This window comes from Mus caroli, unplaced genomic scaffold (assembly GCF_978045245.1).
Source record: "Mus caroli unplaced genomic scaffold, Mus_caroli_1 scaffold_12, whole genome shotgun sequence".
NCBI classification, from domain to species: domain Eukaryota; kingdom Metazoa; phylum Chordata; class Mammalia; order Rodentia; family Muridae; genus Mus; species Mus caroli.
In genome coordinates, this window is record NW_028227267.1 from 118,362,928 (window position 1) to 118,385,854 (window position 22,927).

At 46.0% G+C, this 22,927-nt stretch overlaps 1 protein-coding gene across 7 annotated transcripts in view; it reads left to right on the forward strand.

Moving 5' to 3' along the window:
* Positions 1-22,927, forward strand: part of Farp1 (FERM, ARH/RhoGEF and pleckstrin domain protein 1) — a 251,806-nt gene that overhangs the window by 196,479 nt on the left and 32,400 nt on the right. For 4 of the 7 annotated variants that reach the window (XM_021181763.3, XM_021181765.3, XM_021181764.2 and 1 more), the window contains exons 8-13: positions 166-313; positions 2,367-2,462; positions 4,043-4,206; positions 5,409-5,477; positions 14,179-14,254; positions 15,154-15,409. In XM_021181763.3, coding sequence (XP_021037422.1) covers positions 166-313; positions 2,367-2,462; positions 4,043-4,206; positions 5,409-5,477; positions 14,179-14,254; positions 15,154-15,409 — 809 coding nt within the window. Of the gene's footprint in view, positions 1-165; positions 314-2,366; positions 2,463-4,042; positions 4,207-5,408; positions 5,478-14,178; positions 14,255-15,153; positions 16,094-22,927 lie in introns of all 7 variants that reach the window. The other 3 variants (XM_029468931.2, XM_021181766.3, XM_085828845.1) reach the window with 2 other exon arrangements.

Sequence of the window (22,927 nt, forward strand, 5' to 3'; positions counted from 1 at the left end):
TGTGGCTCTGGGGTTAGTGGGTGGAGGTGGGTGTCATCTGATCGCTCAGCCTGTGGCTTGCCGTCAAGTGCCTTTTATTTCCCAGGAGAAGCTGCTTGGTCTCAGAGTAATAGACATGGGGGATTCAAATCCTCTGGCCTTTCTCTTCCCTCCTTGCTTTGTCAGTGGACAAACCCCAGCAGAGTCAGATTTCCAGCTCCTAGAGGTGGCCCGTCGGCTAGAGATGTACGGAATCCGGTTACACCCTGCCAAGGACAGGGAAGGCACCAAGATCAACCTGGCTGTCGCCAACACTGGAATTCTAGTGTTTCAGGTGTGGGGAACACAGCGCCTTTCCCTTGGGGAGGGAGGGAGGGAGGGAGGGAGGCAGGCATATGGGCTCTCCTACCCAGGTTCATGGGTGGGTGGCCAGGCTAAGGCCTCTAGTGGATCTCTTCAGGTAAACAAGAAAAGTCATCCCTCCAGGCCTTTGGCTTTCAGGTGTTTTGTCTGTCTGTCTGTCTGGTTGTTTCTGCATTCCTGCTTGTCCTGCTTGGAGACTGTACATTAGAGATTTGTTTGAGTTTAGTAGACCTTATAGATCTATAGAACCCAGTAACTCCCAGTAGGCCTGTACTGAGAACACTGTATGCAGGAGCGAGGACCTCAGACCCCAAGTAAATGCCTTCTCTACTCAAGGCGACATCTTGACACTTAGTTAAAATTCAATTCTTTTGCAGCAAGGCAGACTCTGCTCATGTGTTTTTAACCTGTGTTTAAGGGCATGTGACCCTTGCCCTTCAGCTAGCCTGCTCTCTCTGCCTGGCTGAGGGGTGGCTTTATTTGACTGAGGCTGTCCCCACCCTAGCTTCCTTCAAGTAGGATTTGCAGGCTTGCAAATAAAGAGCGCAGCTTCGTAGGTTCATTTGCATAGTTATTTGAATCTTGTGAAACTACAATAAGGAACATTCTAGTATTGGTAAAAAAATCCTTTTCTGTTGTGCAAAACCACCAGAGCTACTTAACAGATAGATGGGAGAAAGGTTTGCATTGTTGCAGTTTGATAAACTAAAGTTCCAAAAGGCACACACTTCTAACCCACCCCACAGTCTCTCTCTATCCCTTACTATACATACACTGTCAAGGATACACACACACACACACTCACTCAAGCATAAACCACACACACTCTCTCAAGCAGATACACACACACACACACACACACACACATGCACACTCAAGCATAAACCACACACACTCTCTCTCTCAAGCATACATACATACACACTCAAGCATACACACACACATACACACACACACATGCACACTCAAGCATAAACCACACACACTCTCTCAAGCAGATACACACACACACACACACACACACATGCACACTCAAACATAAACCACACACACTCTCTCTCTCAAGCATACATACATACACACTCAAGCATACACACACACACACACACAAACACACACACTTGAATTGTAGCAGTTCTTTTACATAGGATCAATTTATGACAGACATCAAATATTATACACTCACACCCCTAAGAAGTGGGGCTTGGGTCTCATCCTATGTGATGTAGGAAGGACGTTTTGAGGATCGGGATGGTATCTGAGAAGGAACCACTCCCCACAGTTTTTAACCTTGACAAATAATCCACAAATACCTGATTTTAAGGAACAATAAAACCCAATGTTTATTTATGACCATTAAATTTCCAAACCAAACATTTAAACATTTCCGAAAGTCATAAAGACAGAAAAGAAGTACCACAATTGAAGCACAATGTGCTTGGCTTGTGTTTATTATGATCAAAATATTGAGACTTGCTGGACCATTTAGTGGTGTGAGAAGAAAGTCTTGTGGGATGAATCTTGAAGCCCATGACTGATTGCCCCATCCTACCTCTTGGGATGATGCTTGTCAGCTCTGTGTACATTTACACACACCTGTTGCACACACACGTGTTGCACACATACGTGTTGCAGTTTCCATTTCTGTAAAATGAAGATAATAAATCTGTCTCGCTGAGCTTTGTGTATGGTCTGATGAGATACCATCTATCTAAAAAGCCCTTAGTACAATACCTGGCCCTCTATGAGAGATGGTTGTTATTGGTGTGGTGGTTGCCATGGTTTCAATTTTATTTATCTTCCTTTCATTACCTTGACCAGTGCCTTCCCTGCATGAAGTCAGGCATGGTCTGAATGTCCAATTCTGTAACTCGTGAGAAATAGCACTGTATGAGGGTCTGGTATCCAACAGACACAGGGCCTGGGAATCTTCCTGAATGATGGGCTAACCCTCAGCGCTCTACCTGCGGTTTCCATGCGCTCACAACGCCTGGCCTGGCTCATAGGGTGCTCTCCTTTCCTAGGGCTTCACGAAGATCAATGCTTTTAACTGGGCCAAGGTGCGGAAGCTGAGCTTCAAGCGGAAGCGCTTTCTTATCAAGCTCAGACCTGACGTGAATGTAAGTCACTGTGGGACCCGCTGAGCTGAGACGGAGTGGGTTTTGCCTGTGGGGTAAGGTCTGCGTTCAGCAGAGATTTCCCAGCAGCTGGCCTCTAAAGGTGCTCAAGGAGGATTGTGTATCCAGGAGCTTGGGAATGCTTTTGCTATCACGCTGGGTTCTGGGGGGAAGGATAAAAAGGGCACACAGGAGCTTACCAAAGGAAACCATTTCTCTTCCAAACAAACAACTTGAACTGTGTTATGGCAGCATGTCTAGCCCGTGGCTCTGCCCTGGGACCCCAGCGTTCGCCATATTCCTTCCATCTCCTCACCCGCTTAGTCAGATGTTGTCCTGGCTTGCTAGCTCCCACTGTTGCCCTTATACTGTCAAAGGAGCTCATTCCCTTAGGCTAATTCCAGTACAGAACCCCCAAGGGTGCTGTCCTCTTGGGACGGGTTCTGGGAAGAGAATAGGGTCTTCTCAGTCTGCCAAAGCCACACAGAAAAGATGGTACATTCCTAATGCCTGTCCTACCTGGACCTGAGTCCTTGTCCCACAGGGGTCACCAGGGCAGCCTAGGCTCACATCCAGCTGCAGTGTGGAAGCAAGCACACCCCCCACCCCCAGTATAAAATGATTCTCCGTGGGGAACTGCAGTCACAGTTCCCGGAAGCCAGTTGATGTGGAAACAACTGCAGCACACACTCTAAGCTGAGTTCCTGTGAACTCTTGACAGCCCCCAGACAGTCAGAGCTGCTGGGAATGTGAAGGACTCTGGTGACCTGTGTTTTTGTAACATGCCCACTGAAATCAGAGACTCCGAGTAGACAGTTACCGTGTTTCTTCCAGAATCAAGACATGTTTGTCAGCTGAGGATCATTAATACCTTTGTACCCCAGGAAGGAAGAAATTTCATTTCCTCTGTGACTCTTGGGGCCACTTGGGGACCTGTGCCATCTGCTATTTAAAAAAAAAGTGGAATTAAATGTTCCCCTGGACAGGAGCCACGGGGAAGAAACCAGCAGAACAGACCCAGTTCAGATATTTTAAGGAAGGGGTGTGTTAATACTTGAACTACTTTTTTTTTTAAAGATTTATTTATTTATTATATGTAAGTACACTGTAGTTGTCTTCAGACACTCCAGAAGAGGGAGTCAGATCTTGTTACAGATGGTTTGAGCCACCATATGGTTGCTGAGATTTGAACTCCGGACCTTCGGAAGAGCAGTCGGGTGCTCTTACCCACTGAGCCATCTCACCAGCCCCCTTGAACTACTTTTTAAGGAGGCAGCAGAAGCCAAGAAGACACAGTGTGTGTATGGATGGACCTACTAAGAAGTGCTACCCCCACCGAGGCTGCCTGCCTGTTTCCCCACTGGGAACAAGCATATTTTGCTCAATCCTTGAACTAGCAATCGTATTAACAAGATACACAATTACAATTTTATTGGACAGATTTGTTTCTGTTGTTGTTGTTGTTGTTGGGTTTTTTGTTTGTCTGTCTGTTTGTTTGTTTGTTTGTTTGTTTGTTTTTCCTATTTTATCAGAAAGATTATGAGTATTGCCGGAGAGACAGAAGCTGTGTTTATTCCTTTCAGAGCTCATACCAGGACACCTTGGAGTTCCTGATGGCCGGCCGAGACTTCTGCAAGTCTTTCTGGAAAATATGTGTGGAGCACCATGCCTTCTTCAGACTCTTCGAAGAACCCAAGCCAAAGCCAAAGCCTGTTCTCTTCAGCCGAGGGTCGTCCTTCCGGTTTAGGTACGGGTGTCCCTTCACAAGCCCATTTGCTCTTCAGGTGAACAGTTTCCTAAGGCTTCCTCCACCATAGCTGCTGTGATTCACAGCAAATCAATAAGGCAAACTGTGACCTGGGTTGTGGCCGATGGAGGCGCTGGCCTGCTTATCCCAACAGGTTCCACCTTGCCTTTCTAGTTCTGTTTGGACCCTCGAGAACCACTTAGTCGTCTGCCAGTCACAGATCCCAGCACAGTATTCAGATGGATTTTTTTTTAATCATTTAAGGATATCAGACATGGATAGAGTGTGTTTTGATCAAACCCATTCCCCACTCTTTCTCCCCCAGTTTCTTGTGTGCTGGCCACCACTCTTCCTTCCCTACCTCTCACACTCTCTTTTAAGCCCATTGTATCCATGTGGCACTGCCCATATGGGCTCCAGTGTAGGATCATCTTCTAGAACCCAGACAGCTTGTAAGAGGCTGTGCCCTAAAAAAACTGATTTGCTGGGGGGAAGGGGGGGAGGTAAATGCCTGTATCCCAGCACTTGGGAGGCAGAGACAGACAGATGAGTTGGAAGCCAGCCTGGTCTGCATAGCAGGCTCCAGAACAGCCAGCGCTACACAGAGAAACCCTGTCTTGAGGGAAAGCAAACAGAGCAAGCAGAGTCACTAACTAACTCTCCCCCCATCGATTGCCTGTAGTTTCTTGTGTCCGTTTATTTTTTAATGGTTCTGGGAACTTGAACTCGGGCAACTTGTACATTCCAGGCAAGTGCTGTTCCCTGAGTCAGTCCCCTGGCTGCTCTTGTGCAGGAGAAGTTTATTTATAAAAGGGAGTGTCTCATTTGTCTTAGGTGTTGCATCACAGATTGGTGCCGAGACTTAACCGTCTTGGGTTTATATTATCAGTCATTTTTCAAACAATGCTGGCATTCCACTGTGTAGAGAACACTGGCCTAGATATACGTAGACAACTAAGTTTTCCCCATCGTCACAGACTGCACAGATTAGACTCCTGGGATGGCAGCTACACAGCCAACCATGGTTATCAACCATGGGTTTATTTAATTGACTGTCTTCTCTGTTACATATAAGGAAAATATTGAGAAATCAAATGGACAGAAAACCCAAAGGCTCCCTCGGGATTGCTTTTCTTGTCACCTGGCCGAGGGGCAAGCACCCCCCATGATACCTCCCTTTACTTCTGTGGTCTTCCTTTCAGTGGTCGGACTCAGAAGCAAGTTCTGGATTATGTTAAAGAAGGCGGCCACAAGAAGGTGCAGTTTGAAAGGTAAGAGAATGAAGCACCATTCTCTCGGAATGGCTTATACGTCTTTGTCCAGCCCAGGGCAAGTTACACTCAACCTCAGCAAGTCAGGGTTGGACAGGAACATTTTAGGACCCCAGCTACTCACTCAAGATATCCTGAGGGCACAATGACAGATGAGGAAGGAAGAGCTGACATGGGGCTGAGTGGGCCCAGAGCAGAGATAACAGGACTTCGCAAGCCTGTTCTGGTCCTTAAGAAATCCTTACACACTCGAAAGTGTGGTTTGCCAATGTTTCTGGTTGGGAGAGAAGCTGCAGGACTTGCTGTTGGTGGTGGTGGCAGATACCTGTGTGTCCAGGTATTTGCCAGGCACCGTTCAGGGCCCCTTGCTTCACACTGGCTCTGCATGGTCAGTGGTCTTTTATTTCCTGCTTTAGATCTGAAGACCCTGAGACTCTCAACATGTAGAGCGAGTAGCACAGGTCTCCTAACTGGAAGGTGGCCCCTGGCCCGCTAGCTGCAGAGGCTAGAGCATGTCAGCGCTTCTGGGCCTCCCACGGGGGAAGCAGAGCCTGGGCCAGACTAGGATGAAGGCCAGGAGTGAAATGAAGTCCTAAGCCTCCCTAAGCCTGGGGTGTTTGTGTTTAACCCTCTTCTGCTTTTTGTGAACATTTGCCCCACCATAGAGACAGGGTATAGCAGACACTTACACTCTTACAACTTGGCATTAACAACCAGTGCAGGCTGGTCTGCACTGCTGGGACTCTGAAGAGTTGAAAAGATCCTGGTCAAAAAACGTACATCATAAATAGTATATAAAATAGCCTCCAGTTGCCTGGCGGTGGTGGTGCACGCCTTTAATCCCAGCACTTGGGAGGCAGAAGCAGGCAGATTTCTGAGTTTGAGGCCAGCCTGGTCTACAAAGTGAGTTCCAGGACAGCCAGGGCTACACAGAGAAACCGTGTCTCAAAACAACAACAACAACAACAAAAACCACCAAACAAAAGCCTCCAGTCAAAAACGTACATCATAAATAGTATATAAAATAGCCTCCAAGCTATGTGTCTAAGGTAGATGGGAAACAAATCAAGTTCATGTTCAGATTAGGATCCTATCTCCAAGATACCACATTTATAAGTACAAATATTTCAAAATACAATTACTTATGTCCCAAACTTCCGGGTAAAGGATGCCCAACCTGTATCAGTAGTTTGCATACTTAACTCTTGGGTTCTTTTTATATGTTGCTACAGTAACTAGTAGAAAAAACTACCTCGGGTCACAACTTTTTTTTTCCTCTCTCTTTTTCCAAATGAAACTTCTAGATTTATGTCTCTTCTGGAGTTCAATGCTGACATACTTGTGTGTATGGGTGATTGCCCTTGGTGTGTGAATTTTCATTTCTATACATGCTGACACACGGCTTGTAATACTGCTGTACTCCATAGCCACGGGGCAGGTGTTAGAACCTTGTCGCCTACTGAGCTCATGTGAGTCCATTTGACTTGATGTGGAGCTCCGGCGAATCAGAGCGCCCTGTGTTTATATCGGGCCCACTCCCTGTCAACAGATGTTCAGGTCATTTTAATGCTTTATCCTAATTTTGCTGAGATAAGTCTGGTATGGTTTCTCGTGTCCAGGACCCAGAAATATGACGCTAGGGGGCTTGTGCCTATATATCCAAGCCACTAGCTCACCAGAAACAGCCTTGCCTGTATACCCGAGGATAATAATTCCATGATTTTCTTAGATAGTTAGCAGTTGTTATGTTGAAGACCATGCAGGAGGTAGATGCCCTGGGGCCTTTCCATGTGGAGAGATGTGTGCACACTGGAGTGGAGTTACACCATGTTATGAGTTCAGTACTTGAAAGTCTGTAATGCCTGTTCACAGGTAGCGGACAAGATAAAGCCCCGATGGCTCTGTTTTCTTACAGGGGAGCCTTTTTCTCCTGGTCTACATTGTGTAAAAGAGTAAGATGGTCTTTGGTCATTATCCCTGTCGTAGATCTGATCTAGAAAATACTGAAGGGTCCAATCCAATTGCGCGCGGGTCCTGAGACTTCATTAGTTAGGGAAGCAGAAACCAGCCAGAGTAGGGCCACAGGCCTCATCTGGCCGGATCAGCACAGGGGTAGCTAGAGCGCAGGGACGGCTGACACCCGCCAGCTACCCACGACCCCTGCCACAGGATTTTGAGACTGCTGGTGAGTGGAACACAGCTTCTGCTCCAGTCCAATCACGCGGGACCTGAGACTGCTTTGGTTGGGGAGGGAGAAATCCGGCCTACATAGGGCCACAAGCCTCTTCCGGTCAGAAAAGCACTGGGGTAGCTAGGGCGCAGGGTCGGCTGACACTTGCCAGCTACCCACAACACCCGCCACAGGATCTTAAGACTTCTGGAGAGTGGAACACAGCTTCTGCTCCAATCCAATTGCGCGCGGGACCTGAGACTGCATTAGTTAGGGAAGCAGAAAACCAGCCTGAGTAGGACCACAGGCCTCTTCCGGCTGGACCAGCACCGGGGTACTGCCAGCTACCCACGACCCCCGCCACAGGATTTTGAGACTGCTGGTGAGTGGAACACAGCTTCTGCTCCAATCTTTAAACAGTGACAACGACAACAACTAACCCCAGAGATTACCAGATGGCGAAAGGTAACCGTAATAATCTTACTAACAGAAACCAAGACCACTCACCATCATCAGAACCCAGCACTCCCACTTCGCCCAGTCCAGGGCACCCCAACACACCGGAAAAGCTAGACACGGATCTAAAAGCATATCTCCTGATGATGGTAGAGGACTTCAAGAAGGACTTTAATAACACACTTAAAGAAATACAAAGGAACACTGGTAAACAGGTAGAAGACAATAAAGAGGAAGCACAAAAATCCCTTAAAGAATTGCAGGAGAACACTGCTAAAGAGTTACAAATCCTTAAAGAAAAACAGGATAACCTAATCAAACAGGTAGAAGTCCTTAATGAAAAACAGGAAAACACATCCAAACAGATGATGGAAATGAACAAAACCATACTAGACCTAAAAAGGGAAGTAGACACAATAAAGAAAACCCAAAATGAGGCAACACTGGAGATAGAAACCCTAGGAAAGAAATCTGGAACCATACATACCAGCATCAGCAACAGAATACAAGAGATGGAAGAGAGAATCTCAGGTGCAGAAGATTCCATAGAGAACATCGGCACAACAATCAAGGAAAATGTAAAATGCAAAAAGATCCTAACTCAAAACATCCAAGAAATACAGGACACAATGAGAAGACCAAACCTACGGATAATAGGAGTGGATGAGAATGAAGATTTTCAACTCAAAGGACCAGCAAACATCTTCAACAAAATTATAGAAGAAAACTTCCCAAATCTAAAGAAAGAGATGCCCATGAACATACAAGAAGCCTACAGAACTCCAAATAGACTGGACCAGAAAAGAAATACCTCCCGACACATAATAATCAGAACAACAAATGCTCTAAATAAAGATAGAATACTAAAAGCAGTAAGAGAAAAAGGCCAAGTAACATATAAAGGCAAGCCTATCAGAATTACACCAGATTTTTCACCAGAGACTATGAAAGCCAGAAGATCCTGGATGGATGTTATACAGACACTAAAAGAACACAAATTCCAGCCCAGGCTACTATACCCAGCCAAACTCTCAATTAACATAGATGGAGAAACCAAAGTATTCCATGACAAAACCAAATTCACACATTATCTCTCCACGAATCCAGCCCTTCAAAGGATAATAACAGAAAAAAACCAATACAAGGACAGGAACCACGCCCTAGAAACAACAAGAAGGTAATCCCTCAACAAACCTAAAAGAAGACAGCCACAAGAACAGAATGCCAACTTTAACAACAAAAATAACAGGAAACAACAATTACTTTTCCTTAATATCTCTTAATATCAATGGACTCAACTCCCCGATAAAAAGACATAGACTAACAAACTGGCTACACAAACAAGACCCAACATTTTGCTGCTTACAGGAAACTCATCTCAGAGAAAAAGATAGACACTACCTCAGAATGAAAGGCTGGAAAACAATTTTCCAAGCAAATGGTATGAAGAAACAAGCTGGAGTAGCCATTCTAATATCTGATAAGATTGACTTCCAACCCAAAGTCATTAAAAAAGACAGGGAGGGACACTTCATACTCATCAAAGGTAAAATCCTCCAAGAGGAACTATCAATCCTGAATATCTATGCTCCAAATACAAAGGCAGCCACATTCATCAAAGAAACTTTAGTAAATCTCAAAGCACACATTGCACCTCATACAATAATAGTGGGAGACTTCAACACACCACTTTCACCAATGGACAGATCATGGAAACAGAAACTAAACAGGGACACAGAGAAACTAAGAGAAATTATGAATCAAATGGATCTGGCAGATATCTACAGAACATTCTATCCTAAAACAAAAGGATATACCTTCTTCTCAGCACCTCATGGTACCTTCTCCAAAATTGACCACATAATTGGTCACAAAACAGGCCTCAACAGATACAATAATATTGAAATTGTCCCATGCATCCTATCAGATCACCATGGACTAAGGCTGATCTTCAATAACAAAATAAATAATAGAAAGCCAGCCTTCACGTGGAAACTGAACAACACTCTTCTCAATGATACCTTGGTCAAGGAAGGAATAAAGAAAGAAATTAAGGACTTTTTAGAGTTCAATGAAAATGAAGCCACAACATACCCAAACTTATGGGACGCAATGAAAGCATTTCTAAGAGGAAAACTCATAGCTCTGAGTGCCTCCAAAAGGAAACTAGAGAGAGCACACATTAGCAGCTTGACAACATACCTAAAAGCACTAGAACAAAAGGAAGCAAATTCACCCAAGAGGAGTAGACGGCAGGAAATAATCAAACTCAGGGGCGAAATCAACCAAGTGGAAACAAGAAAAACTATTCAAAGAATCAACCAATCAAGGAGCTGGTTGTTTGAGAAAATCAACAAGATAGATAAACCCTTAGCCAGACTCACTAGAGGGCACAGGGAAAGCATCCTAATTAACAAAATCAGAAATGAAAAAGGAGACATAACAACAGATCCTGAAGACATCCAAAACACCATCAGATCCTTCTACCAAAGGCTATACTCAACAAAACTGGAGAACCTGGATGAAATGGAGAAGTTCCTACACAGATACCAGGTACCAAAGTTGAATCAAGATCAGGTTAATGATCTAAACAGCCCTATCTCCCCCAAAGAAATAGAAGCAGTCATTAATAGTCTCCCAACTAAAAAAAGCCCAGGACCAGATGCGTTTAGTGCAGAGTTCTATCAGACCGTCAAAGAAGATCTAATCCCAGTTCTTCACAAACTATTCCACAAAATAGAAACAGAAGGTACTCTACCCAACTCATTCTATGAAGCCACAATTACTCTGATACCTAAACCACAAAAAGACCCAACAAAGATAGAAAACTTCAGACCAATATCCCTTATGAATATTGATGCAAAAATCCTCAATAAAGTTCTTGCTAACCGAATCCAAGAACACATCAAAACAATCATCCATCCTGACCAAGTAGGTTTCATCCCAGGGATGCAGGGATGGTTCAATATACGGAAATCCATCAACGTAATCCAGTATATAAACAAACTCAAAGACAAAAACCACATGGTCATCTCGTTAGATGCGGAAAAAGCATTTGACAAGATCCAACACTCATTCATGATAAAAGTCTTGGAAAGATCAGGAATTCAAGGCCCATACCTAAACATGATAAAAGCAATCTACAGCAAACCAGTAGCCAACATCAAAGTAAATGGTGAGAAGCTTGAAGCAATCCCTCTAAAATCAGGGACTAGACAAGGCTGTCCACTTTCTCCATACCTATTCAACATTGTACTTGAAGTCCTAGCCAGAGCAATTCGACAACAAAAGAAGATCAAAGGGATACAAATTGGAAAAGATGAAGTCAAAAATATCACTCTTTGCAGATGATATGATAGTATATATAAGTGACCCTAAAAATTCCACCAGAGAACTCCTAAGCCTGATAAACAGCTTCGGTGAAGTAGCTGGATATAAAATTAACTCAAACAAATCAATGGCCTTTCTCTACACAAAGAATAAACAGGCTGAGAAAGAAATTAGGGAAACAACACCCTTCTCAATAGTCACAAATAATATAAAATATCTTGGCGTGACTCTAACTAAGGAAGTGAAAGATCTGTATAATAAAAACTTCAAGTCTCTGAAGAAAGAAATTATAGAAGATCTCAGAAGATGGAAAGATCTCCCATGCTCATGGATTGGCAGGATCAACATTGTAAAAATGGCTATCTTGCCAAAAGCAATCTACAGATTCAATGCAATCCCCATCAAAATTCCAAATCAATTCTTCAACGAATTAGAAAGTGCAATCTGCAAATTCATCTGGAATAACAAAAAACCTAGGATAGCAAAAACTCTTCTCAAGGATAAAAGAACCTCTGGTGGAATCACCATGCCGGACCTAAAGCTCTACTACAGAGCAATTGTGATAAAAACTGCATGGTACTGGTATAGTGACAGACAAATAGACCAATGGAATAGAATTGAAGACCCAGAAATGAACCCACACACCTACGGTCACTTGATCTTCGACAAGGGAGCTAAAAACATCCAGTGGAAAAAAGACAGAATTTTCAACAAATGGTGCTGGCACAACTGGTTGTTAACATGTAGAAGAATGCGAATCGATCCATTCCTATCTCCTTGTACTAAGGTCAAGTCTAAGTGGATCAAGGAACTTCACATAAAACCAGAGACACTGAAACTTATAGAGGAGAAAGTGGGGAAAAGCCTTGAAGATATGGGCACAGGGGAAAAATTCCTGAATAGAACAGTAATGGCTTGTGCTGTAAGATCGAGAATTGACAAGTGGGACCTCATGAAACTACAAAGCTTCTGCAAGGCTAAAGACACCATCAATAAGACAAAAAAACCACCAACAGATTGGGAAAGGATCTTTACCTATCCTAAATCAGATAAGGGACTAATATCCAATATATATAAAGAACTCAAGAAGGTGGACTCCAGAAAGTCAAATAACCCCATTAAAAAATGGGGCTCAGAACTGAACAAAGAATTCTCACCTGAGGAATACCGAATGGCAGAGAAGCACCTGAAAAAATGTTCAACATCCTTAATCATCAGGGAAATGCAAATCAAAACAACCCTGAGATTCCACCTCACACCAGTCAGAATGGCTAAGATCAAAAATTCAGGTGACAGCAGATGCTGGCGAGGATGTGGAGAAAGAGGAACACTCCTCCATTGTTGGTGGGATTGCAAGCTTGTACAACCACTCTGGAAATCAGTCTGGCGGTTCCTCAGAAAATTGGACATAGTACTACCGGAGGATCCAGCAATACCTCTCCTGGGCATATATCCAGAAGATGGCCCAACCGGTAAAAAGGACACATGCTCCACTATGTTCATAGCAGCCCTATTTATAATAGCCAGAAGCTGGAAAGAACCCAGATGTCCCTCAACAGAGGAATGGATACAGAAATTATGGTACATTTACACAATGGAGTACTACTCAGCTATTAAAAAGAATGAATTTATGAAATTCCTAGCCAAATGGATGGACCTGGAGGGCATCATCTTGAGTGAAGTAACACAATCACAAAAGAACTCACACAATATGTATTCACTGATAAGTGGATATTAGCCCAAAACTTAGGATACCCAAGATATAAGATACAATGTGCTAAACGCATGAAACTCAAGAAGAATGAAGACCAAAGTGTGGACACTGTGCACCTTCTTAGAATTAGGAACAAAACACCCAGGGAAGGAGTTACAGAGACAAAGTTCGTAGCTGTGATGAAAGGATGGACCATTTAGAGACTGCCGTATCCAGGGATGCATCCCATAATCAGCTTCTAAACGCTGACACCATTGCATACACTAGCAAGATTTTGCTGAAAGGACCCAAATATAGCTGTCTCTTGTGAGACGATGCCGGGGCCTAGCAAACACAGGAGTGGATGTTCACAGTCAGCTATTGGATGTATCACAGGGCTCCCAATGGAGAAGCTAGAGAAAGTACCCAAGGAGCTAAAGGGATCTGCAACCCTATTGTTGGAACAACATGATGTACTAACCAGAACCCCGGAGCTCTTGTCTCTAGCTGCATATGTATCGAAAGATGACCTAGTCGGCCTTCAATGGAAAGAGAGGCCCATTGGACTTGCAAACTTTATATGCCCCAATATAGGGGAATGCCAGGGCCAAAAGAATGGGAATGGGTGGGTAGGGAAGTGGGGGGCGCTATGGGGGACTTTTGGGATAGCATTGGAAATATAATTGAGGAAAATATGTAATAAAAATATTAAAAATTAAAAAAAAAGAAAAAAAGAAAATACTGAAGGAAATGTACAAATGGATAAATTGTTAGCTTGCAGATGAGAGCCTTGGATGCCTGGTGTCTACTCCTCCCTCTTGACTTTCCCCATAGCCAGCAGGCAGTGCTCAGTCAATCTCAGTCCTTCAGCAGCTAGAAGAGGATTCTGAGGAGAACATAGTGTTTTCCACACCGGCACTTAGAAAATATTGTGTATCTCTCACATTGACAAAGAAAGGAAAGCTTTGGGTACTTCCATGCTTGAAGTACCCAAAGTGCTTCATCTAATCAGAGCTGTCCTGACTTTAGCTGTCTTGTATGATTCCCCTCAGAAAGCACAGCAAGATCCACTCCACCAGGAGCCTGGTCTCACAGCCCACAGCACCGAATTCAGAAGTGCCAAAACAGGTCAGTGGTGGGCGTGGACAACCGTGCGTCTTCCCTTCCCGTCTTGTGCTTTGTGCTTGCCCACTGTGCTTTCCAGTCCTGTCTCCTTTACCTCTGGGATTTGGCGCAGGCTGTCCTGAGCTGACTTTGGGCTCTGCACTTCATGAGTCTGGGGATTAAAGTATACATGGCAGTCCATGTCTGCTGTGTAGTTAACTGATGGAGACTAAGTAGGCAACTACTTGGTGGAGTTCCTGCTTGGACGGCCTTACTTCTTACTAGGAAGCCCTGGCTACAGAGTCCCAAGGATGTGTGTTGTGGAGCAGTGGACAAGCAACAGCAGGAAACATTGTCCCTCCTGCTCTGGTGGTGGCAAGAGCTCCCAACCCAGGGCTGGTGGCTTGGGATGTTGTTCTCAGTATTTCTCTCCAAGATTAAGAATTTGTTTGAGAAAGAACATGAAGGTGTTTTCGTTATGCAACTTCAACACCAGCCGTTTACCTATCATGTCACCCATTCTCCCAAATGCAAATGTCTGTGGCTTTTCTGAGGTCTTTGCTCTGTAGCCATCATGGGCTTCTCTGCAATCCCATTGACCCTTGCTAGGGAAGCTCTCCTGGGCTGAAAAGACCGTCTGCTGCATAGACACTCTGGAATCTCCACGGGAAAGCAGAGTCAGTTTAACTCATGTTCTGGGGACCCAGCTGGAGCGCATCTCCACCCGGAAGGAGCCCTGTAGATTATGAGTTTCGTTTTTTGCCCTGAGTATAGGTTGCATGCTGGGGAGGAGGCAGCCCTGGCATCTATGTGCCATTCCTTCTAGCTGAGGGGACCCTTTACAATTAAAGCCGACTCCTTTGTGTTTCCCCCACTCTAGTATAACCATCTCCCTCCATGCTTTTCCTGTTCGCCCTACCCAGTCTCCACAGAGCGCAAGCCTTACATTTGGAGAAGGTACCGAGTCTCCCGGTGGCCAGAGCTGCCAGCAAGCGAAGGAAACAAAAGTCTGTACCTTGGAGTTGGGACCTCACCAAAGCCCCGCCCTCCCTAAGAGCCCTCCAGGGAGCAAAGCTGCAGATGGAACCACCGAGGTGCCGCCTGAGGAAGAAGAGGAGGAAGAGGGTAGCAAGGACAGCATCCGGCCAAGTAACCCTCAGCCCCCGCAGCCAAGCACAGGTCCAGCATCCCGGGCTGCTGGAGGCAGTAGCAATTCCATTCCCTTCATTGACTGTAGTGATGTAGATAGTGAATATGACCTTCTCAGAGACCCAGGGTCCCAGTCACGTTCCCAAACAAATGACAACTATGAGGGTGATTTGACTAGTGGTGTTTATCTACTGTCCAGGGACGAGAGGCGAGCAGAGACCAGGCACAGGGCTTCCCCTCCCTCTACAAAGTCTTCCCGTCCTCCTTCAGGGGAGTTTCTTGATGATGATTCGGCAGATATTACCTTTGATCTGAGTGGGAGCCCTGGGCTCCCAAGACATAGCTCCCTGATAGATGACATGTTCAGGGCCTCTACCGGCCACAGCCCCCTGGCCACCCCACTGTCTCCCTGCAGCAGAAGCTCAAGTCCAGATATGAGTTGGGACAGGACTAGGTCCCAAGGCTATGTTTCTGAAAATGGACATGACCTTCAGGGAAAGAGTATGGGAGAAGACACTGTCCCAAAGCAGGGTCCTCCGTACGAAAACTGCTCCCCCGCCCTGCCGAGGCCATACTTGAGGAATCTTCCTAGCAGATACAATAAGTCAGAGACAGATCCGCTCATCCTTAGCCAGGCAGCCCCCACCCCAGAGGCTGTGGAGAGGTTTGATGACCAGGAAGAGGAAGGGTTGACCCACATGGCCACTCCCCACGGTACGATGCTAGCCAATGGGACCCAATCCACAGGCCCCACCTCAGAGGTCGCCCTCATGCAGGCTGTGGGCAGTGATAGTGCCTCTGACCAGCTGGCACCCCTGCAGGTGACAGAGTGCTCCACTAGCAGCGGAAATGAATCTAGTGATTCAGACTCCGCCATGGCGGCAAGCCCTTCAAGGAAGTCCCCAGTGCTCGATCACCCAGCAAGCCCGAGTTCCCCACGCAAGAGGAAGGATGAGACGGGCTTGCAGGGCCTGCGGCTGAGTGAGGAGGAAGGGGTGCATAAGTGAGGAGCCTGGCAGTCAGGTGGTCAACTGTCGGTTACAAGGTGTCACAAATCCAGGGTTGCCACAGAGAAGGTCTGTTCTAGTGACTTGTTTGTCTTTAGTCTATGTTTGTTAGGTGACGTTTGGGACGGGCACATATTTGTGGGTCATGCCTGACTCCCCAAACCTTTAACGAACACAAAACTTAACACAAGCGGCTTGCCTCTTAGAAAGCACGGTACAAGGTGTACAGCAAGCCCTAACAAGTTCCTGGAGGTTTATTTTGCTCGTGGAAGGCAGTAATACCTGATGAATCCGGTAGCGCAAGCAGTGTGTATTATATTTACATGGTAATTTTCTGTGCGTGCCGTTGTGTGTGCAGGGTTTTGACTGAAAAGTCTCTGAAATCACAGAAAAGTGTTTTTTAACTGTCCATTCCCTCTTTAAAAGTGGGGGGCCGTTTTCCAGGCCCTATATAAAGAGGCATAGACAAATCCAAGTCCAAGTGGAAGTTGACTGCTAGCTGAGATTGTGTCTATGTAATCATACTCAAGAATAGTGGGTGTTTTAATGGGAAGAACCTGGAGTCCTTGTGGCTTCCCGGGCTTCCTGTGAACGGCTGTAAAAGCTGTCAGAGCCCTAGGAATAGCCATTTACCTGGGATTGCTCGTTTGGTTGGGTTTTCGTTGCTGGGTCAAATCATTAGGTTTTTTTTTTTAGGAAGTGGCTGAATGCTGCTGAAGTGGTAGGGTAAGGGAAAATGAACACCTTACCATAGGCACTGTTGTCTCCAGCAGGTCAGCCAACCGTGCGCCTGCCTGGCTGCCTGTCAGTCACAGGCTGTTCTGCTCCATCACTGCCCTGAGTTTAATGTGTTCCTTATGAACAGTGACCCCACTGGGAACACAGACACCTTGATATTTCTATGACTTCTTTTAAAATCATGGAGGCCTCTGCCTGCCACCCAGCCTTTCTCCACTGAAAATCAAGGAGCTGGGGTTTTAAACTCATACTGTGTGCTTTCCCTAACCGTGCTGTGGCGTTACCTGAGCCATTGTCGAAGTGAGTGATGCCCGAGTCTCAGCCAAGAGTTTGGATCTGGGCTCCAGCTTGGCCTTTGCAGATGGCTCTGTGGGTGCAGCCAGAGCCCTTTCTCCATCAGCCATGGTGGTCTATGGCTATAGAGTGGATTGGAAGGTAGTGAGAATGTTAGCCAAGCCACTACCTCCGTTGCTGGAGGGTGAGGATTACACAAAAGCCTCCATTTGTACTTTTCAGTCTTTGATACTTTTTTAACCATAGAACAAAATTTTTAGCTCTGAACTACAGAACTTTGCAAAGAGTTGTAAAGATGCTGCATCCTTGCTGAGCTGCCACGCTGGTGGCCTTAGGAGCCTTCTGTGGCTGTATCACAGTGGGGAAGCTGGGCTCCTTCAGGAAGTGAGGCAGAGCTTAGCTTATGGATCTCTGAGAATCTTGTCAGCAGGCATGTTGAGAGGCCACGTTTTAAATGTTGAGAGACCTCACCCGTATTTATGCAAGTGTGTTCGGATATTCTTGGTCAGCTGATTCGATGGGTGATTGGTGGATCACACTGACTGGATAGCGGTTGGCAGTTGTTCACTGAAGCAGTCCACTCACACCTTGCCTTAGGTGACTTTTAAGCTCTACAGAGGCGTCAGCAGTCACCTACCAAGCCTCCACTTTGAGTGAGTAAAGCTCATTCCTGTGGAGTTAGTTCAGTGACTTGGCTAGTTAGCCAGTGTTGTGCCTGTGCCACAAAGCTGCGCCCAGCCCCCCAGCCGCCTGACTTCAACCCTTTCCTCACGTGGGACCTTTAGGCTCCACATTTTAATTCTGGAGATGCTTGCCTGCATTTCTAACTAGAATTAGATGTGAAAATCCTGGATGATAAAGACAATTAGAAGCAAATAGCTGTCCTTCATTCTGTGGGGTGTTTGCAGTTTTACCATGCTTCTGAATCTGCTGTCTGGTCTTAGGAGAAGCTGCCAGTTTGCCATAGGAAAGCTTGGTCAGGCGGGAGCTGAGCGGAGCGGAGCTTGGTTGTTTTAATTGTGATCCTGGTCTGTTTAAGGGACTTTTCCTTATTTCTGCTTACACAGAAATGTGATAACTAAATAGGAATGAGCTCTTTTAGCCTTGTAATGTGATTGCCCATCCCGTGTGCCTGGGAACCTGTCACCTCTTTCCCCTTGTATTGTAGCACAGTTTTCTCCTGATTGGTTCTGTGCCAGCAAAGCCAATTTAACTTCCGTTTCTTAGCTAGTGTTTAAGAAAGCAACAGTCCCAGCAAATTAATAATGCCTAAAAGAACTGGGGGCAAGTTTGTTCCGAAGTCCAACATCCCGTCATCTGAGAGTAGTCACTAACTGTCCTTACAGGGGCTTATCCTCTGCTCTAGAAGATTTCAGAAGTTAGTTAGTCAGAGAACGTGCGTGCCTGCAGTGAGCCGAGTGTAGCAGGGTTGCTGAGGTGACAAATTGTCCCCGACGTCCCTATGCAAAGCTCAGAAAGCACCAAGCCTTCCCAGAACTCCCCATTCTCTGACCTTGTGACCTCAGGCTCCAAGGCTTCCAAAGCCCACAGTCTCCATCTGGGACTTAGAAAGGACCTACATTTGTGTGAGAGTTGAACTGAGGTGAGGAAGGCCAGTGTCATGGTTGGCTGTCAAAAATGCAAAGCAGAGACCAGAGGGCTTCCTGAGACCTGCCAGTCTGTCCACTGCAGCATACACGGTGCAGGCCTCTGGACTGAAGAAGGAGCCTGGGCCTTTGAGCCTTGCCTACTCGCTGCTGCTCTGCAAACAGTATCTCATGGCCAAGGGTGGGAGACAGAGAAACTCAGAGAGTTTAAAGCTCCTCACGGATGCTCTAGGACCCCTTACGTTGTGATGTTATGTTAGATTTTATTTTGAAATATATATATAGTGGCTCCCCATGTGGATCCTTGTTAAGAGCAAACTGAAAAGGCATGAAATTCCTTTAGCGTGAAGAAATGCACTTAATGAGTTCCAGAGCCCAATGTGAACGGCCCCAGCCCCTGAAACAGTCATCTGGATGCCATCGATGGTATTTTATTAGACAGGCATTTAATTAGAGGGAGCTTTGGGGCCAGATTCTTTCCTATATGTGTGATTCATAGTCAGGAATTTCTTACACGTCCATCCCCCCTCCCCACCCCTCCCCACCCCCTGGCTCTTTGGCCCTGCACTTAAAATCTGAGTAATAAGACTTTTTTCTCCTCAAGAACATCTTTGAAGATTTAAACCAAGTAATGGGAAAAAAAAAAAAAGTCCAGGCCTGAAGAACCTAGATGCAGAGTCAGCCCCTGACCTGCTGAGTGGTTGCCAAGCTTTTTATAAAAAGAGGATTAAAATTCAGATAGGAAGCATTTTTAACATTGGTGGATTGATGGTAAATGTGCTTAGAGGTTTGTTTTGTTCCCTTTTTTATCTAGAGTCCCTGACCACATGAGTTCAGTCTGCTTTCTCCCCTTACAGTGCTTTCTGCCCTCTCTGAGCAGCGCTGTGCTTGCCACAGGCGCAGCCCTTACTGAATGAGCCTCCGAGGTACAGGTGGACTCAGCCTGCAGTTAGTCAGTCAGGCTTGGCTTGACTCTGTGTGCCTCTGTCTTGATCGCCTGGCTTTGCCTGAGCCCTTTACGTGGGTTTAGCTAGAATTTCCATAGCCACTGTGGTTATAACTCCCATGGCAAGCTGTTTCCTGCTCCTCTCTCCCATCTGTACCCATCGCTCCTCCGCATTCCTCCAAGGTTTCCCTCCATCACATTGCATGGCTCAGGTCTGTTCTGCTGTCGCTGAATTCTGCAAATGAAGTGCAAGAGTTTCTTTAAACTCAAGGAACAGTCTGTAGCTTCATGCTGGCCAAACAAACACACAGGAGGGAAAGGCCTGTGTTGGGAACAAAATCTAAAAAGGGGGTGGGGAAGGGGGTGGGGCCAAAGAACTGATTGGCACTGCTTTTTCCTTTGGTTTAATCCACCCCTTTCCCATGTGATGAGCTGAAACTCACTCCAATGGAATTGGTTCTCCATTGAGCTTTTCTTGGGTGACTCTGTTGAGCCCATGGTGGCCACTGGGCACAGCCTGGAAGGGGGCTCCCCTGCATGTTTGTGGCTCACCTGGTATTAGATGGCAGCTTCCTATGGAAGTCAGCACCTGTACTTTTTCCTAAGGACTCTAGGCCAGGTTAGCTGCTCTGCGATGACTCCAGATGACAGTTGTTGGTATGGAAAACCTACCCCTATAGTGGTTGGGATGGAGTTCGAAAGGTCAGGTCATCAAAGCAAGGGTTGGTGCTGTGCCTGTGCACACTGGTGCCAGGCAGCACTGCAGCCCCTGGGCTGGTTCAGAATATTCAACAGTGGTGGGAAATGGCAGAAGGCAAAGGCCCTTACAGAGTCTGGAGGTAGGAATGGGGCACGCAGGGTACTGGCCAGTCTGTCATCCCTGGTGATGAGCGTCTGTCTCACGCAGCTGCACCCTCAGCTCCCTTTCCCCTGGCTTCCAGTGCCCTTTGTGAGAAGCAAGACCTTGGCCCTCTGCCTGCAATGTTACAGAAAGACCATACTTAGCTCTTCAGTTACCAAGAATGACCACTCTCCCCAGAAGCATCTAGAGGGCTTGAAGGGTCATCCACCCCTTGCTCTCACCTCTTCCTGCCTTGGAAAATTGCTGCAAACCTCACTAACCGAATCTCACCAGCCCAGCCCATGTTTTTAACACAATTTCCTCCTGTTCTCTCTGTGTGTGCATTTAATCCTTGAGGTAATAATGTGTTGTATTAAAATTTTCTGATGCACTGAATTAATTCTCAAGTAGAAAAGGCTGGGGACTTCATTCTCATTTCTGTCATTTGTTTAATAAATTTAAGAAACATTCTTTCCATTGTTCCACTGTATACCGTTTTGTCAGCATGTACCTACCTGGGAGAAGACGCTCTGTTTTGAACATTCTGTCTTGATCCTTGGAGCATGGCATACCTTCTGTCCCCTGCACTGTTGGAACGCTGTTTGATGTCTTTTCAACCCAAAACCTTGCCTAAATACCAATTTGTACCTGGAATACCCTTTGTAGAACACAGCAGTCGCTCACCCAGCGGCACTTTGACAGACCGAATCATGGCCACCCAGGCACCGGGAGAAGTGTACACTTGGCTTTTGTGGCCTCATCTTCTCTCAAGGCCCTGCACCGTATAAGGTGCTGTGGGGTGGGGCAAGCCCTTGGAGGAGAGCAGGTTCACTGTAAAGGGGGGCAGATGTAGGTGGAACAGAGCGCATCTGAGACAGCAGCTTACATTGGGAGCTCACACAGCCGGCCCTCCACAGGCTGGGCTTTGCTATTCCCAGTGGGAGTGAAATACCTGATGCTGATTGGCTTTGGTGGGAAGGAGTGGGGCATATCATCTCCAGCAGGCAAGCTCTTTGTCCCCTGGGTGGGCACCCACAATGTGTGCTCCTCAGATGCGCCCTGCTTTCACCTCTGCCTGTGCTTCCGTGTGGTGCCTCCGCACAGCATGGACTCCTGTCACCCGGGATGCTCTCTGCCCTCTCTGATAGCCATGAGTTTGGTGGCTGAGCATGGGAGACCAAACTCATGTCAAATGTTTGCATGGTATTAATATCTTGTGTTACTCTAAACTCAAGAGGCTTTCCTAAACCTTGTCCTAACGGGAATCTTGCTGTTAACAAACCAAAAACCTGTTTGATGTAATTGTTCTTTCCCACCGATGGCTGAAGCTTTGCCCTTCCTACAAGATGGTATACTAGACTCCATGTTCCTCGTCCCTACAGTGACACCAAGTTCACAAGCCCTCCGCCATCTTCAAAGCAGGATTCTCCTTTACCTTTGCCCTATAAGTAAGAGCAGCCTTTTGTGCTCTCTGCCATTTGACCCTGAGTGGCACCCCCTCTGTCTGTCTGTCTGTCTGCAAGTCTGACATCACTGTTGCTTGTCTGAATGGCTTGGTGATGAAGTGTGAAGTGGATGCTTAGCTGTTGTTGAGCTCTCCTTAAAGGATGCTGGTTCTGAGGAACGCATGTAACTTGCCCCCAGCCACCTCAGGTATCAGGAAGAGGACACCTTCTCTAACACTGGTAAACTGTGACCTCACTCTTCCATGTGGGAACCTTGCCATTCCAGCCAGCTGTTGTCATAGAGTCCGATGGGCAGGGACCCACCTCTGATTCAGTGTGGTGGTGATTTTCTTGGGTGGTGAATGCTCAGAATAGATGATCTCATTCGAGATTTCATTATCTTCTTTCTTAGTGGGAAGTCGTGAGTTTAAAAAGAGCCCTGTGTTTCTTCTGTCTTTCCTATGTATGCCTCTGGAACTAACACATTCTGAGTATGTAGGTAAAAAAAAATCTATATTTTAGAGCCAGGTAACAAAAGATAGGATTGTAGCATCTAAAAACTTGCAAAAGAAGTAAGTTTATTTGGGGAATAGTAAAGAAGTTTTGAAAGTAGGAATTAATCAGTGCCATCAATGTTCTCATTTTAATAATTTATCAAATAACAAGTTTC